General features: G+C 40.0%; 1 protein-coding gene across 39 annotated transcripts in view; it reads left to right on the forward strand.

Annotated features, from left to right (window-relative positions):
* LOC139766418 (uncharacterized) overlaps positions 1-18,555 on the forward strand; it is a 79,147-nt gene that overhangs the window by 34,503 nt on the left and 26,089 nt on the right. For 9 of the 39 annotated variants that reach the window (XR_011716881.1, XR_011716883.1, XR_011716878.1 and 6 more), the window contains 14 exons: positions 3,095-3,136; positions 3,390-3,428; positions 3,690-3,731; positions 4,577-4,617; positions 4,879-5,515; positions 5,766-5,806; positions 6,068-6,109; positions 6,363-6,403; positions 6,665-6,706; positions 6,960-7,301; positions 8,180-8,218; positions 11,697-11,738; positions 13,239-13,278; positions 13,526-13,567. Coding sequence is in view for 10 of the 39 variants with exons in the window: in XM_071695074.1 (XP_071551175.1) it covers positions 6,556-6,706; positions 6,960-6,998; positions 7,260-7,301; positions 8,180-8,218; positions 11,697-11,738 (313 nt within the window). In the remaining 29 variants the exon portion in view is untranslated. The other 30 variants (XR_011716870.1, XR_011716866.1, XR_011716867.1 and 27 more) reach the window with 15 other exon arrangements.

The raw sequence follows: 18,555 nt of genomic DNA on the forward strand, positions 1-18,555 counted from the left end.
CATTTGATTTGTTGTTGTATGATTACGTTTTTCTTCCCGCTATCTTTTGTAACTTTTGTCTAAATATGTCGGTGTACTTTCATGTACAGACGAAAGAAATGGCCCAGCCCACCCCCATACACATATATATACATATGTCCACACACGCAAATATACATACCTACACAGCTTTCCATGGTTTACCCCAGACGCTTCACATGCCCTGATTCAATCCACTGACAGCACGTCAACCCCGGTATACCACATCGATCCAATTCACTCTATTCCTTACCCTCCTTTCACTCTCCTGCATGTTCAGGCCCCGATCTCACAAAATCTTTTTTACTCCATCTTTCCACCTCCAATTTGGTCTCCCACTTCTCGTTCCCTCCACCTCCGACACATATATCCTCTTGGTCAATCTTTCCTTGCTCATTCTCTCCATGTGCCCAAACCATTTCAAAACACCCTCTTCTTCTCTCTCAACCACGCTCTTTTTATTTCCACACATCTCTCTTACCCTTACGTTACTTACTTGATCAAACCACCTCACACCACACATCATTGTCTTCAAACATCTCATTTCCAGCACATCCATCCTCCTGCACACAACTCTATCCATAGCCCACGCCTAGCAACCATACAACATTGTTGGAACCACTATTCCTTCAAACATACCCATTTTTGCTTTCCGAGATAATGTTCTGGACTTCCACACATTCTTCAAGGCTCCCAGAATTTTCGCCACCTCCCCCACCCTATGATCCACTTCCGCTTCCATGGTTCCATCCGCTGCCAGATCCACTCCCAGATATCTAAAACACTTTACTTCCTCCAGTTTTTCTCTATTCAAACTTACCTCCCAGTTGACTTGACCCTCAACCCTACTGTACCTAATAACTTTGCTCTTATTCACATTTACTCTTAACTTTCTTCTTTCACACACTTTACCAAACTCAGTCACCAGCTGAGAATATATGGTGTGGGAGGCAAGTTGTTAGAAGCAGTGAAAAGTTTTTATCGAGGATGTAAGGCATGTGTACGTGTAGGAAGAGAGGAAAGTGATTGGTTCTCAGTGAATGTAGGTTTGCGGCAGGGGTGTGTGATGTCTCCATGGTTGTTTAATTTGTTTATGGATGGGGTTGTTAGGGAGGTGAATGCAAGAGTTTTGGAAAGAGGGGCAAGTATGAAGTCTGTTGGGGATGAGAGAGCTTGGGAAGTGAGTCAGTTGTTCGCTGATGATACAGCGCTGTTGGCTGATTCATGTGAGAAACTGCAGAAGCTGGTGACTGAGTTTGGTAAAGTGTGTGAAAGAAGAAAGTTAACAGTAAATGTGAATAAGAGCAAGGTAATTAGGTACAGTAGGGTTGAGGTCAAGTCAATTGGGAGGTAAGTTTGAATAGAGAAAACCTGGAGGAAGTAAAGTGTTTTAGATATCTGGGAGTGGATCTGGCAGCGGATGGAACCATGGAAGCGGAAGTGGATCATAGGGTGGGGGAGGTGGCGAAAATTCTGGGAGCCTTGAAGAATGTGTGGAAGTCCAGAACATTATCTCGGAAAGCAAAAATGGGTATGTTTGAAGGAATAGTGGTTCCAACAATGTTGTATGGTTGCGAGGCGTGGGCTATGGATAGAGTTGTGCGTAGGAGGATGGATGTGCTGGAAATGAGATGTTTGAGGACAATGTGTGGTGTGAGGTGGTTTGATCGAGTAAGTAACGTAAGGGTAAGAGAGATGTGTGGAAATAAAAAGAGCATGGTTGAGAGAGAAGAAGAGGGTGTTTTGAAATGGTTTGGGCACATGGAGAGAATGATTGAGGAAAGATTGACCAAGAGGATATATGTGTCGGAGGTGGAGGGAACGAGGAGAAGTGGGAGACCAAATTGGAGGTGGAAAGATGGAGTGAAAAAGATTTTGTGTGATCGGGGCCTGAACATGCAGGAGGGTGAAAGGAAGGCAAGGAATAGAGTGAATTGGATCGATGTGGTATACCGGGGTTGACGTGCTGTCAGTGGATTGAATCAGGGCATGTGAAGCGTCTGGTGTAAACCATGGAAAGCTGTGTAGGTATGTATATTTGCGTGTGTGGACGTATGTATATACATGTGTATGGGGGTGGGTTGGGCCATTTCTTTCGTCTGTTTCCTTGTGCTACCTCGCAAACGCGGGAGACAGCGGAAAAAAAAAAAAAATTCTTCAAACACCTGATCCACACATACTCTACCATTTCTGAAACCACACTGCTCTTCCCCAATCTGATGCTCTGTACATGCCTTCACCCTCTCACCCAATACCCTCCCATACCTATTAGTATGAAGATAAATCTCAGTGTGATCATTTTAATCATTTAGATTTATCACCTCCTGATGTATTAATATTTGGGAAGGACTTGTTAATATAAAAAGTCATATTTTCAAGTATCCAAGGAATATGCTATAATGTGAAAAAGACTTGCATAAGTGAGGAACGATTGACAAAGAGGATGTATGTGTCAGAGGTGGAGGGAACAAGGAGATGCAGGAGACCAAATTGGAGGTAGAAGGATGAAGTAAAAAAGATTTTGAGTGATTAGGGCCTGAACATACAATAGGGTGAGAGGCATGGAAGGAATAGAGCGATTTGGAATGGTGTGGTATACCAGGGTCGACGTGGTGTCAATGGACTGAACTTAGCACTGCCCCGCCCCATAGGAAACAACATCGCTACCCCCTGCTTCAGTTTTATAGTGCCAAGAAAACAGACAAAAAAAAAGGCCAGATTCATTCAGTCTCTGGCTGTCATGTGTAATGCACTGAAACCACAGCTCCCTTTCCACATCCAGGTCCTACAAAACTTACCATGGTTTACCCCAGATATTTTACATACCCTGGTTCAGTCCATTGACAGCATGTCAACCCTGGTATACTACATCATTCCAATTTGCTCTTTCCCTTGCACTCATCTTGCCCTCAAGTATGTTCAGGCCCCGATCGCTCAAAATCTTTTTCACGCCATCCTTCCACCTCCAATTTTGTTCCCTGTTTCTCCTTGTTAACCTCCACCACTGACACATATATCCTTTGTCAATCTTTCCTCTCTCATTCTCCATATGTCCAGACTTTTATTTGTTTTCCAGATCCTGGGGAGAGCTTTGCCTCCAGGAAGATAGTACTGTTATGTAAGTACTTGTAGCATTGATGTACCTTTTGATAAATGGATAAAGTACAAACATGTTTGATAAGTCCTGAAATATAGTAATATATGTTTATACTTTTAAGTTTGTAAAATTGATATGATGAAAAAAATATAACGAACAAAATGCAAGCTCTTGGTTTGTAGTTGTTGAAAACATGCATGGCACTGAACTCTGTCTTGGAGTGGAAGGATATAATTGATCTTTCCAAATTGAATTATTTTTATTTATTTTCCAGATAACCTAAGAGTTTTCCTTCATGGCAGTGTTGTACTTTGTAAGTGATTTAATTTTTGTATGGCTTTTGGATCGTAAATATGAATCTTTTGATACATTTTAAGGCATGTAATAAATTAAAAGTATATTTGGTAGATTGGAATATCATTGAAATATTAATATATATGCTTCATGATGAAAAATAATGACTAAATGCAAATCTGTTTGTTTATGGTGGTAGACTCATGGATGGGACGAAGGTGTCTCGTATATCGTCAGAAAACAATCATGCTTTCTAGTCTGACTTTTATTTGTTTTCCAGACGCTGGGGAGAGCTTTACCTCCCGGAAGATAGTAGTGTTATGTAAGTACTTGTTGCATTGTTGTACCTTTTGATAAATGGATAAAGTACAAACATGTTTGATAAGTCCTGAAATATAGTAATATATGTTTATACTTTCAAGTTTGCTAAAATTGATATGATGAAAAAATATAAACCACGAAATGCAAGCTCTTGGCTTGTAGTTGTTGAAAACATGCATGCACTGAACTCTGCTTGGAGTGGAAGGATATAATTGATCTTTCCAAACTGAATTATTTTTATTTATTTTCCAGATAACCTAGAGTTTTCCTTCATGGCAGAGTGTTGTACTTTGTAAGTGATTTATTTTTGTATGAGTTTAGGATCGTTAATTTTGAATTTTTGATTAATATTTTACAGCTTGTAATAATTTAAAAGTATATTAGGTAGATTGGAACATCATTGAAATGTTAATATGTATGCTTCATGATGAAAAATAATGGCTAAATGCAAATCTGTTTGTTTATGGTGGTAGACTCATGGATGGGACGAAGGTGTCTCGTATATCGTCAGAAAACAATCATGCTTTCTAGTCTGACTTTTATTTGTTTTCCAGATGCTGGGGAGAGCTTTGCCTCCAGGAAGATCATAGTGTTATGTAAGTACTTGTTGCATTGATGTACCTTTTGATAAATGGATAAAGTACAAACATGTTTGATAAGTCCTGAAATATAGTAATATATGTTTATACTTTTAAGTTTGTAAAATTTGATATGATGAAAAAATATAACAGAAAATGCAAGCTCTTGGCTTGTAGTTGTTGAAAACATGCATGGCACTGAACTCTGTCTTGGAGTGGAAGGATATAATTGATCTTTCCAAACTGAATTATTTTTATTTATTTCCAGATAACCTAAGAGTTTTCCTTCATGGCAGAGTGTTGTACTTTGTAAGTGATTTAATTTTTGTATGGCTTTTGGATCGTAAATATGAATCTTTTGATACATTTTAAGGCATGTAATAAATTAAAAGTATATTAGGTAGATTGGAACATCATTGAAATGTTAATATGTATGCTTCATGATGAAAAATAATGGCTAAATGCAAATCTGTTTGTTTATGGTGGTAGACTCATGGATGGGACGAAGGTGTCTCGTATATCGTCAGAAAACAATCATGCTTTCTAGTCTGACTTTTATTTGTTTTCCAGATGCTGGGGAGAGCTTTGCCTCCAGGAAGATAGTAGTGTTATGTAAGTACTTGTTGCATTGATGTACCTTTTGATAAATGGATAAAGTACAAACATGTTTGATAAGTCCTGAAATATAGTAATATATGTTTATACTTTTAAGTTTGTGAAATTGATATGATGAAAAAAATATAACGAACAGAATGCAAGCTCTTGGTTTGTAGTTGTTGTAAACATGCATGGCACTGAACTCTGTCTTGGAGTGGAAGGATATAATTGATCTTTCCAAATTGAATTATTTTTATTTATTTTCCAGATAACCTAAGAGTTTTCCTTCATGGCAGTGTTGTACTTTGTAAGTGATTTAATTTTTGTATGGCTTTTGGATCGTAAATATGAATCTTTTGATACATTTTAAGGCATGTAATAAATTAAAAGTATATTTGGTAGATTGGAATATCATTGAAATGTTAATATATATGCTTCATGATGAAAAATAATGAGGAAATGCAAATCTGTTTGTTTATGGTGGTAGACTCATGGATGGGACGAAGGTGTCTCGTATATCGTCAGAAAACAATCATGCTTTCTAGTCTGACTTTTATTTGTTTTCCAGATGCTGGGGAGAGCTTTGCCTCCAGGAAGATAGTAGTGTTATGTAAGTACTTGTTGCATTGTTGTACCTTTTGATAAATGGATAAAGTACAAACATGTTTGATAAGTCCTGAAATATAGTAATATATGTTTATACTTTCAAGTTTGTAAAATTGATATGATGAAAAAATATAACAGAAAATGCAAGCTCTTGGCTTGTAGTTGTTGAAAACATGCATGGCACTGAACTCTGTCTTGGAGTGGAAGGATATAATTGATCTTTCCAAACTGAATTATTTTTATTTATTTTCCAGATAACCTAAGAGTTTTCCTTCATGGCAGAGTGTTGTACTTTGTAAGTGATTTAATTTTTGTATGGCTTTTGGATCGTAAATATGAATCTTTTGATACATTTTAAGGCATGTAATAAATTAAAAGTATATTAGGTAGATTGGAACATCATTGAAATGTTAATATGTATGCTTCATGATGAAAAATAATGGCTAAATGCAAATCTGTTTGTTTATGGTGGTAGACTCATGGATGGGACGAAGGTGTCTCGCATATCGTCAGAAAACAATCATGCTTTCTAGTCTGACTTTTATTTGTTTTCCAGATGCTGGGGAGAGCTTTGCCTCCAGGAAGATAGTAGTGTTATGTAAGTACTTGTTGCATTGATGTACCTTTTGATAAATGGATAAAGTACAAACATGTTTGATAAGTCCTGAAATATAGTAATATATGTTTATACTTTTAAGTTTGTGAAATTGATATGATGAAAAAAATATAACGAACAAAATGCAAACTCTTGGTTTGTAGTTGTTGTAAACATGCATGGCACTGAACTCTGTCTTGGAGTGGAAGGATATAATTGATCTTTCCAAACTGAATTATATTTATTTATTTTCCAGATAACCTAAGAGTTTTCCTTCATGGCAGAGTGTTGTACTTTGTAAGTGATTTAATTATTGTATGGCTTTTGGATCGAAAATATGAATCTTTTGATACATTTTAAGGCATGTAATAAATTAAAAGTATATTAGGTAGATTGGAACATCATTGAAATGTTAATATGTATGCTTCATGATGAAAAATAATGGCTAAATGCAAATCTGTTTGTTTATGGTGGTAGACTCATGGATGGGACGAAGGTGTCTCGTATATCGTCAGAAAACAATCATGCTTTCTAGTCTGACTTTTATTTGTTTTCCAGATGCTGGGGAGAGCTTTGCCTCCAGGAAGATAGTAGTGTTATGTAAGTACTTGTTGCATTGATGTACCTTTTGATCAATTGATAAAGTACAAACATGTTTGATAAGTCCTGAAATATAGTAATATATGTTTATACTTTTAAGTTTGTGAAATTGATATGATGAAAAAAATATAACGAACAGAATGCAAGCTCTTGGTTTGTAGTTGTTGTAAACATGCATGGCACTGAACTCTGTCTTGGAGTGGAAGGATATAATTGATCTTTCCAAACTGAATGATTTTTATTTATTTTCCAGATAACCTAAGAGTTTTCCTTCATGGTAGTGTTGTACTTTGTAAGTTATTTAATTTTTGTATGGCTTTTGGATCGTAAATATGAATCTTTTGATACATTTTAAGGCATGTAGTAAATTAGAATTATATTTGGTAGATTGGAACATCATTGAAATGTTAATATATATGTTTCATAATGAAAAATAATGACTAAATGCAAATCTGTTTGTTTATGGTGGTAGACTCATGGATGGGACGAAGGTGTCTCGTAAATTGTCAGAAAACAATCATGCTTTCTAGTCTGACTTTTATTTGTTTTCCAGATGCTGGGGAGAGCTTTGCCTCCAGGAAGATAGTAGTGTTATGTAAGTACTTGTTGCATTGATGTACCTTTTGATCAATTGATAAAGTACAAACATGTTTGATAAGTCCTGAAATATAGTAATATATGTTTATACTTTTAAGTTTGTGAAATTGATATGATGAAAAAAATATAACGAACAAAATGCAAGGAATAGTGGTTCCAACAATGTTGTATGGTTGCGAGGCGTGGGCTATGGATAGAGTTGTGCGCAGGAGGATGGAGGTGCTGGAAATGAGATGTTTGAGGACAATGTGTGGTGTGAGGTGGTTTGATCGAGTAAGTAACGTAAGGGTAAGAGAGATGTGTGGAAATAAAAAGAGCGTGGTTGGGAGAGCAGAAGAGGGTGTTTTGAAATGGTTTGGGCACATGGAGAGAATGAGTGAGGAAAGATTGACCAAGAGGATATATGTGTCGGAGGTGGAGGGAACGAGGAGAAGAGGGAGACCAAAGTGGAGGTGGAAAGATGGAGTGAAAAGGATTTTGTGTGATCGGGGCCTGAACATGCAGGAGGGTGAAAGGAGGGCAAGGAATAGAGTGAATTGGAGCGATGTGGTATACAAGGGTTGACGTGCTGTCAGTGGATTGAATCAAGGCATGTGAAGCGTCTGGGGTAAACCATGGAAAGCTGTGTAGGTATGTATATTTGCGTGTGTGGACGTGTGTATGTACATGTGTATGGGGGGGTTGGGCCATTTCTTTCGTCTGTTTCCTTGCGCTACCTCGCAACCGCGGGAGACAGCGACGAGGTATAAAAAAAAAAAAAAAAATGCAAGCTCTTGGTTTGTAGTTGTTGTAAACATGCATGGCACTGAACTCTGTCTTGGAGTGGAAGGATATAATTGATCTTTCCAAACTGAATTATTTTTATTTATTTTCCAGATAACCTAAGAGTTTTCCTTCATGGCAGTGTTGTACTTTGTAAGTGATTTAATTTTTGTATGATTTTTAGATCGTAAACTGAGTACAGAATGTAAAAAGGTGAGAACAATGGAAGTAAGGGGAGTGGGGGAGGAATGGGATGTATTTAGGGAATCAGTGATGGATTGTGCAAAAGATGCTTGTGGCATGAGAAGAGTGGGAGGTGGGTTGATTAGAAAGGGTAGTGAGTGGTGGGATGAAGAAGTAAGAGTATTAGTGAAAGAGAAGAGAGAGGCATTTGGACGATTTTTGCAGGGAAAAAATGCAATTGAGTGGGAGATGTATAAAAGAAAGAGACAGGAGGTCAAGAGAAAGGTGCAAGAGGTGAAAAAAAGGGCAAATGAGAGTTGGGGTGAGAGAGTATCATTAAATTTTAGGGAGAATAAAAAGATGTTCTGGAAGGAGGTAAATAAAGTGCGTAAGACAAGGGAGCAAATGGGAACTTCAGTGAAGGGCGCAAATGGGGAGGTGATAACAAGTAGTGGTGATGTGAGAAGGAGATGGAGTGAGTATTTTGAAGGTTTGTTGAATGTGTTTGATGATAGAGTGGCAGATATAGGGTGTTTTGGTCGAGGTGGTGTGCAAAGTGAGAGGGTTAGGGAAAATGATTTGGTAAACAGAGAAGAGGTAGTGAAAGCTTTGCGGAAGATGAAAGCCGGCAAGGCGGCAGGTTTGGATGATATTGCAGTGGAATTTATTAAAAAAGGGGGTGACTGTATTGTTGACTGGTTGGTAAGGTTATTTAATGTATGTATGACTCACGGTGAGGTGCCTGAGGATTGGCGGAATGCGTGCATAGTGCCATTGTACAAAGGCAAAGGGGATAAGAGTGAGTGCTCAAATTACAGAGGTATAGGTTTGTTGAGTATTCCTGGTAAATTATATGGGAGGGTATTGATTGAGAGGGTGAAGGCATGTACAGAGCATCAGATTGGGGAAGAGCAGTGTGGTTTCAGAAGTGGTAGAGGATGTGTGGATCAGGTGTTTGCTTTGAAGAATGTATGTGAGAAATACTTAGAAAAGCAAATGGATTTGTATGTAGCATTTATGGATCTGGAGAAGGCATATGATAGAGTTGATAGAGATGCTCCGTGGAAGGTATTAAGAATATATGGTGTGGGAGGCAAGTTGTTAGAAGCAGTGAAAAGTTTTTATCGAGGATGTAAGGCATGTGTACGTGTAGGAAGAGAGGAAAGTGATTGGTTCTCAGTGAATGTAGGTTTGCGGCAGGGGTGTGTGATGTCTCCATGGTTGTTTAATTTGTTTATGGATGGGGTTGTTAGGGAGGTAAATGCAAGAGTTTTGGAAAGAGGGGCAAGTATGAAGTCTGTTGGGGATGAGAGAGCTTGGGAAGTGAGTCAGTTGTTGTTCGCTGATGATACAGCGCTGGTGGCTGATTCATGTGAGAAACTGCAGAAGCTGGTGACTGAGTTTGGTAAAGTGTGTGGAAGAAGAAAGTTAAGAGTAAATGTGAATAAGAGCAAGGTTATTAGGTACAGTAGGGTTGAGGGTCAAGTCAATTGGGAGGTGAGTTTGAATGGAGAAAAACTGGAGGAAGTGAAGTGTTTTAGATATCTGGGAGTGGATCTAGCAGCGGATGGAACCATGGAAGCGGAAGTGGATCATAGGGGGGGGAGGGGGCGAAAATTCTGGGGGCCTTGAAGAATGTGTGGAAGTCGAGAACATTATCTCGGAAAGCAAAAATGGGTATATTTGAAGGAATAGTGGTTCCAACAATGTTGTATGGTTGCGAGGCGTGGGCTATGGATAGAGTTGTGCGCAGGAGGATGGATGTGCTGGAAATGAGATGTTTGAGGACAATGTGTGGTGTGAGGTGGTTTGATCGAGTGAGTAACGTAAGGGTAAGAGAGATGTGTGGAAATAAAAAGAGCGTGGTTGAGAGAGCAGAAGAGGGTGTTTTGAAGTGGTTTGGGCACATGGAGAGGATGAGTGAGGAAAGATTGACCAAGAGGATATATGTGTCGGAGGTGGAGGGAACAAGGAGAAGAGGGAGACCAAATTGGAGGTGGAAAGATGGAGTGAAAAAGATTTTGTGTGATCAGGGCCTGAACATGCAGGAGGGTGAAAGGAGGGCAAGGAATAGAGTGAATTGGAGCGATGTGGTAGGTTTGCGGCAGGGGTGTGTGATGTCTCCATGGTTGTTTAATTTGTTTATGGATGGGGTTGTTAGGGAGGTAAATGCAAGAGTTTTGGAAAGAGGGGCAAGTATGAAGTCTGTTGGGGATGAGAGAGCTTGGGAAGTGAGTCAGTTGTTGTTCGCTGATGATACAGCGCTGGTGGCTGATTCATGTGAGAAACTGCAGAAGCTGGTGACTGAGTTTGGTAAAGTGTGTGGAAGAAGAAAGTTAAGAGTAAATGTGAATAAGAGCAAGGTTATTAGGTACAGTAGGGTTGAGGGTCAAGTCAATTGGGAGGTGAGTTTGAATGGAGAAAAACTGGAGGAAGTGAAGTGTTTTAGATATCTGGGAGTGGATCTGGCAGCGGATGGAACCATGGAAGCGGAAGTGGATCATAGGTGGGGGAGGGGGCGAAAATTCTGGGGGCCTTGAAGAATGTGTGGAAGTCGAGAACATTATCTCGGAAAGCAAAAATGGGTATGTTTGAAGGAATAGTGGTTCCAACAATGTTGTATGGTTGCGAGGCGTGGGCTATGGATAGAGTTGTGCGCAGGAGGATGGATGTGCTGGAAATGAGATGTTTGAGGACAATGTGTGGTGTGAGGTGGTTTGATCGAGTGAGTAACGTAAGGGTAAGAGAGATGTGTGGAAATAAAAAGAGCGTGGTTGAGAGAGCAGAAGAGGGTGTTTTGAAGTGGTTTGGGCACATGGAGAGGATGAGTGAGGAAAGATTGACCAAGAGGATATATGTGTCGGAGGTGGAGGGAACAAGGAGAAGAGGGAGACCAAATTGGAGGTGGAAAGATGGAGTGAAAAAGATTTTGTGTGATCGGGGCCTGAACATGCAGGAGGGTGAAAGGAGGGCAAGGAATAGAGTGAATTGGAGCGATGTGGTATACCGGGGTTGACGTGCTGTCAGTGGATTGAATCAAGGCATGTGAAGCGTCTGGGGTAAGCCATGGAAAGCTGTGTAGGTATGTATATTTGCGTGTGTGGACGTATGTATATACATGTGTATGGGGGGGTTGGGCCATTTCTTTCGTCTGTTTCCTTGCGCTACCTCGCAAACGCGGGAGACAGCGACAAAGTATAATAAAATAAATAAATAAAATAAAATATGAATGTTTTGATACATTGTAAGGCATGGAATAAAGTAAAAGTACATTTAGTAGATTGAAATATCATTGAAATGCACATATATATATGCTTCACGATGAAAAATAATGACTAAGTGCAAATCTGTTTGTTTGTGGTGGTTTACTCATGGATGGGACGAAGGTGTCTCATATATTGGAAGTAAACACTTATGCTTTCTATCATGGCTTTTATTTCTTTTCCAGATGCTGGGGAGAGCTTTACTTCTGTGAAGATAGTAGTGTTGTGTAAGTACTTGCATTGATATTCCTTTTGATAAATGGATGAAGTACAAACATGTTTGATAATTGTAAGTCCTGAAATACTCCCCACGTATTCCCCATGTGTTTATAGGTGACTAAAGGGGGTGGGAGCTGGGGGGTGCTACCATGCTGAAGTGGGGGTTAATAATACTGTTTCCTTTGGGGAAGGGTAGTGCCAAGATTGGATGAAGGCAAGCAGGTACGAATATGTACATGTGTATATATGTCTGAGATGAAGAATGTGTGGAATGAGAGAATGTTATCTCAGAGCAAAAATGGGTATGTTTAAAGGAATAGTAGTTCCAACAATGTTATATGGTTGCGAGGCATGAGCTATAGATAGGGTTGTATGGAGGAGGGTGGCTGTGTTCGATATGAAATGTTTGAGGACAGTAGGTGGTGTGAGGTGGTTTAATCGAGTAAGGACTTGTGGAAATAAAAAAGTGTGTTTGAAAGAGCAAAAGAGGGTGTGTTGAAATGGTTTGGACATATGGAGAGAATGAGTGAATAAAGATTGACAGAGAGGATGTATATGTATCAGAGGTGAAGGGAACAAGAAACTGGAGACCAAATTGGAGAGAGAATTATGGAGTGAAAAAGATTTTGGGCGATTGATGCCAGAACATACAGGAGGATGAGAGGTGTGCAAGGAATAGAGTGAATTGGAACGATGTGGTGTACTGGGGTTGACATGCTGTCGATGAATTCAATCATGGCATATGAAGCTCTGGGGTAAACCATGGCAAGGTCTGCCGTGTCTGGAAGTGGATAGGGAGCTTTGGTTTCAGTGCATTACATGACTGCTAGAGACTGAGTGTGAACGAATGTGGCCTTTTTTCTCTGTTTTTCTGGTGCTACCTCGCTGAAGCAGGGGGTATCATTGATATTCCCTGTGTGGCTGGGTGGGTAGTGACAGGAATGGATGAAGGCAAGCAAGTATGAATATGTCCATGTGTATATGTTAATTATCCCTGGGGATAGGGGAGAAAGAATACTTCCCACGTATTCCCTGCGTGTCGTAGAAGGCAACTAAAAGGGGAGGGAGCGGGGGGCTGGAAATCCTCCCCTCTCATTTTTTTTTTTTTTTTTCTATTTTCCAAAAGAAGGAACAGAGAAGGGGCCAGGTGAGGATATTCCCTCAAAGGCCCAGTTCTCTGTTCTTAACGCTACCTCGCTAACGCGGGAAATGGCGAATAGTTTGAAAGAAAAAAAGTATATATGTATATGCCTGTGTATATGTGTGTATGGGCCATTTTTCATGTTTCCTGGTGCTACCTCGACACAGGAAATGGCGGTCAGGTATAATGAATATAAATCAATGTTTGATATACTTTTAAGTTTATGAAATTGATGAACAAAAAATAATGAACAAAATGCAAGCCATTGGTTTGTAGTTGTTGAATCATGCATGGCACTGAACACTGTCTTGGAATGAAAGGATGTAAGTAATCTTTCCAATCTGAGTTATATTTATGTATTTTTCAGATAGCTTAGAGTTTTCCTTCATGGCAGAATGTTGTATTTTGTAAGTAATTTAATTTTTGTATGATTTTTGGACTGTAAATATGAATCTTTTGATACATTGTAAGGCATGGATAAAGTAAAAGTACATTTAGTAGATAGAAATATTGAAATGTACTTATATATGCTTCATGATGAAAAATAATGACTAAATGCAAATGTGTTTGTTTGTGGTGGTAGCCTCATGGATAGGACAAAGGTGTCTCGTATATCGGAAGAAAACATGCTTTCTAGTCTGACTTGTTTTCCAGATGCTAGGGAGAGCTTTGCCTCCAGGAAGATAGTAGTGTTATGTAAGTACTTGTTGCATTGATGTACCTTTTGATGAATGGATAAAGTACGTACAAACATGTTTGATAAGTCCTGAAATATAGTAATGTATGTTTATACTTTTAAGTTTGTAAAATTGTTTTTTTTTTTTTTTTGCCACTGTCTCCCGCGTTTGCGAGGTGGCGCAAGGAAACAGACGAAAGAAATGGCCCAACCCACCCCCATACACATGTATATACACACGTCCACACCACAAATATACATACCTACACAGCTTTCCATGGTTTACCCCAGACGCTTCACATGCCTTGATTCAATCCACTGACAGCACGTCAACCCCGGTATACCACATCGCTCCAATTCACTCTATTCCTTGCCCTCCTTTCACCCTCCTGCATGTTCAGGCCCTGATCACACAAAATCTTTTTCACTCCATCTTTCCACCTCCAATTTGGTCTCCCTCTTCTCCTCGTTCCCTCCACCTCCGACACATATATCCTCTTGGTCAATCTCTCCTCACTCTTTCTCTCCATGTGCCCAAACTATTTCAAAACACCCTCTTCTGCTCTCTCAACCACGCTCTTTTTATTTCCACACATCTCTCTTACCCTTACGTTACTAACGTTACCTAACCTAACCAAACCACCTCACACCACACATTGTCCTCAAACATCTCATTTCCAGCACATCCATCCTCCTGCGCACAACTCAATCCATAGCCCACGCCTCGCAACCATACAACATTGTTGGAACCACTATTCCTTCAAACATACCCATTTTTGCTTTCCGAGATAATGTTCTCGACTTCCACACATTCTTCAAGGCTCCCAGAATTTTCGCCCCCTCCCCCACCCTATGATCCACTTCCGCTTCCATGGTTCCATCCGCTGCCAGATCCACTCCCAGATATCTAAAACACTTCACTTCCTCCAGTTTTTCTCCCTTCAAACTCACCTCCCAATTGACTTGACCCTCAACCCTACTGTACCTAATAACCTTGCTCTTATTCACATTTACTCTTAACTTTCTTCTTTCACACACTTTACCAAACTCAGTCACCAGCTTCTGCAGTTTCTCACATGAATCAGCCACCAGCGCTGTATCATCAGCGAACAACAACTGACTCACTTCCCAAGCTCTCTCATCCCCAACAGACTTCATACTTGCCCCTCTTTCCAAAACTCTTGCATTCACCTCCCTAACAACCCCATCCATAAACAAATTAAACAACCATGGAGACATCACACACCCCTGCCGCAAACCTACATTCACTGAGAACCAATCACTTTCCTCTCTTCCTACACGTACACATGCCTTACATCCTCGATAAAAACTTTTCACTGCTTCTAACAACTTGCCTCCCACACCATATATTCTTAATACCTTCCACAGAGCATCTCTATCAACTCTATCATATGCCTTCTCCAGATCCATAAATGCTACATACAAATCCATTTGCTTTTCTAAGTATTTCTCACATTCTTCAAAGCAAACACCTGATCCACACATCCTCTACCACTTCTGAAACCACACTGCTCTTCCCCAATCTGATGCTCTGTACATGCCTTCACCCTCTCAATCAATACCCTCCCATATAATTTACCAGGAATACTCAACAAACTTATACCTCTGTAATTTGAGCACTCACTCTTATCCCCTTTGCCTTTGTACAATGGCACTATGCACGCATTCCGCCAATCCTCAGGCACCTCACCGTGAGTCATACATACATTAAATAACCTTACCAACCAGTCAACAATACAGTCACCCCCTTTTTTAATAAATTCCACTGCAATACCATCCAAACCTGCTGCCTTGCCGGCTTTCATCTTCCGCAAAGCTTTTACTACCTCTTCTCTGTTTACCAAATCATTTTCCCTAACCCTCTCACTTTGCACACCACCTCGACCAAAACACCCTATATCTGCCACTCTATCATCAAACACATTCAACAAACCTTCAAAATACTCACTCCATCTCCTTCTCACATCACCACTACTTGTTATCACCTCCCCATTTGCACCCTTCACTGAAGTTCCCATTTGCTCCCTTGTCTTACGCACTTTATTTACCTCCTTCCAGAACATCTTTTTATTCTCCCTAAAATTTAATGATACTCTCTCACCCCAACTCTCATTTGCCCTTTTTTTCACCTCTTGCACCTTTTTCTTGACCTCCTGTCTCTTTCTTTTATACGTCTCCCACTCAACTGCATTTTTTCCCTGCAAAAACCGTCCAAATGCCTCTCTCTTCTCTTTCACTAATACTCTTACTTCTTCATCCCACCACTCACTACCTTTTCTAATCAACCCACCTCCCACTCTTCTCATGCCACAAGCATCTATTGCGCAATCCATCACTGATTCCCTAAATACATCCCATTCCTCCCCCACTCCCCTTACTTCCATTGTTCTCACCTTTTTCCATTCTGTACTCAGTCTCTCCTGGTACTTCCTCACACAAGTCTCCTTCCCAAGCTCACTTACTCTCACCACCCTCTTCACCCCAACATTCACTCTTTTTTTCTGAAAACCCATACAAATCTTCACCTTAGCCTCCACAAGATAATGATCAGACATCCCTCCAGTTGCACCTCTCAGCACATTAACATCCAAAAGTCTCTCTTTCGCACGCCTGTCAATTAACACGTAAAATTGATATGATGAAAAAAATAACGAACAAAATGTAAGCTCTTGGTTTGTAGTTGTTGAATCATGCGTGGCACTGAACTCTGTCTTGGACTGGAAGGATATAATTGATCTTTCCAAACTGAATTATATTTATTTATTTTCCAGATAACTTAAGAGTTTTCCTTCATGGCAGAGTGTTGTACTTTGTGATTTAATTTTTGTATGATTTTTGGATCGTAAATATGAATCTTTTGATACATTTTAAGGCATGTAATAAAGTAAAAGTACATTTGGTATATTGAAATATCATTGAAATGTCAATATATATGTTTCATGATGAAAAATAATGACTAAGGGCAAATTTATTGGAAGAAAACAATTATGCTTTCTAGTCTTACTTGTTTATATGTTTTCCATTTGCTGGGGAGATCTTTGGTTCTGGGAAGATAGTAGTGTTATGTAAGTACTTCATGCATTGATGTACCTTTTGATAAATAGATAAAGTACAAACGTGTTTGATGATTGTAAGTCCTGAAATACTTCTCACGTATTTCCCGTGTGTTATAGGAAGTGACTAAAGGGGGCTGGAGCAGGGGGCCCTACCTCATTGAAGCGAGGAGGTAGCGATGCTGTTTCCTGTGGGGCGGGGTGGTGGTAGGAATGGATGACGGCAAGCAAGAATGAATATGTATATATGTATATGTGCGATGAAGAAGGTGTGGAAGGAATGTTATCACAGAGTGCGAAAATGAGTATGTTCGAAGGAATAGTAGTTCCAACAATATTATATGGTTGCGAGGCATGGGATATAGATAGGGTTGTACAGAGGAGGGTGGATGTGTTGGAAATGAAATGCTTTAGGACAATATGAACATGAGGTTTGAGGTGGTTTGATCAGGTAAGTAATGAAAGGCTAAGGGAGATGTGTGGAAATATAATGAATTTGGTTAAGAAAGTAGAGGAGGGTGTGTTGAAATGGTTTGGACATATGGAGAGAATGAATGAGGAAAGATTGACAGAGTATGTGTGTGTCAGAGGTGGAGGGAAGAAAGGGAAGCGGGAGACCAAATGGGAGGTGGAAGGATGGAGTGAAAAAGATTTTGAGCAATTAGGGCCTGAACATACAGGAGGGTGATAGGTATGCAAGGAATAGAGTGAATAGGAACAATGTAGTTTACCAGGGTCAATGTTGTCAATGGATTGAACCAGGGCATGTGAACCATCTGGGTAAACCATGGAAAGATCTGTAGGGCCTGGATGTGGATAGGGAGCTATGGTTTCAGTGCATTACATTGACAATTAGAGACCGAGTGTGAACAAATGTTGCCTTTTTTGTCTTTTCATGGCACTACCTCGCTGAAGTGGGGGGTAGCGATGTTATTTCCTGTTGGGTGGGGTAGCAACAGGAATGGATGAAGGCAAGCAAGTATGAGTATGTACAGGTGTATATATGTATTTGTATGTGTATGTATGTGTGTGTGTATGGGCATTTATGTATATATAAATGTGTATGAGTGGATGGACCATTCTTCGTCTGTTTTCTGGCACCACCTCTGACACGGGAAACAGCAATTATTATAATAGTTTTTTTTTTATTTTGCTTTGTCGCTGTCTCCTGCGTTAGCGAGGTAGCACATTGAAACAGACAAAAGAATAGCCCAACCCACCCACATACACATGTGTATACATACACGTCCACACACGCAAATATACATACCTATACATCTCAACGTATACATATATATACACACACAGACATATACATATATATATACACATGTACATAATTCATACTGTCTGCCTTTATTCATTCCCATAGCCACCCTGCCACACATGAAATAACAAAGCCCTCCCCCCCTCATGTGCGCGAGGTAGCGCTAGGAAAAGACGACAAAGGCCACATTCATTCACACTCAGTCTCTAGGTGTCATGTATAATCCACTGAAACCACAACTCCCTTTCCATATCCAGGCCTCACAGAACTTTCTATGATTTACCCCAGATGCTTCACATGCCCTGGTTCAATCCATTGACAGCATGTCGACCCTGGTATACCACATTGTTCCAGTTCACACTGTTCCTTGCATGCCTTCCACCCTCCTCCATGTTCAGGCCCCGATCGCTCAAAATCTTTTTCAGTCCATCTTTCCTCCTCCAATTTGGTCTTCCATTTCTCCTCGTTCCTTCCACCTCTGACACATATATCCTCTTGGTCAATCTTTCCTCACTCATTCTCTCCATGTGACCAAACCATTTCAAAACACCCTCTTCTGCTCTCTCAACCATACTCTTTTTATTACCACACATCTCTCTTACCCTATTATTACTCTTGATCAAACCACCTCACACCACATATTGTCCTCAAACATCTCTTTTCCAGC

Source organism: Panulirus ornatus, chromosome 57 (assembly GCF_036320965.1).
Source record: "Panulirus ornatus isolate Po-2019 chromosome 57, ASM3632096v1, whole genome shotgun sequence".
In the NCBI taxonomy this organism is placed as follows: Eukaryota; Metazoa; Arthropoda; class Malacostraca; order Decapoda; family Palinuridae; genus Panulirus; species Panulirus ornatus.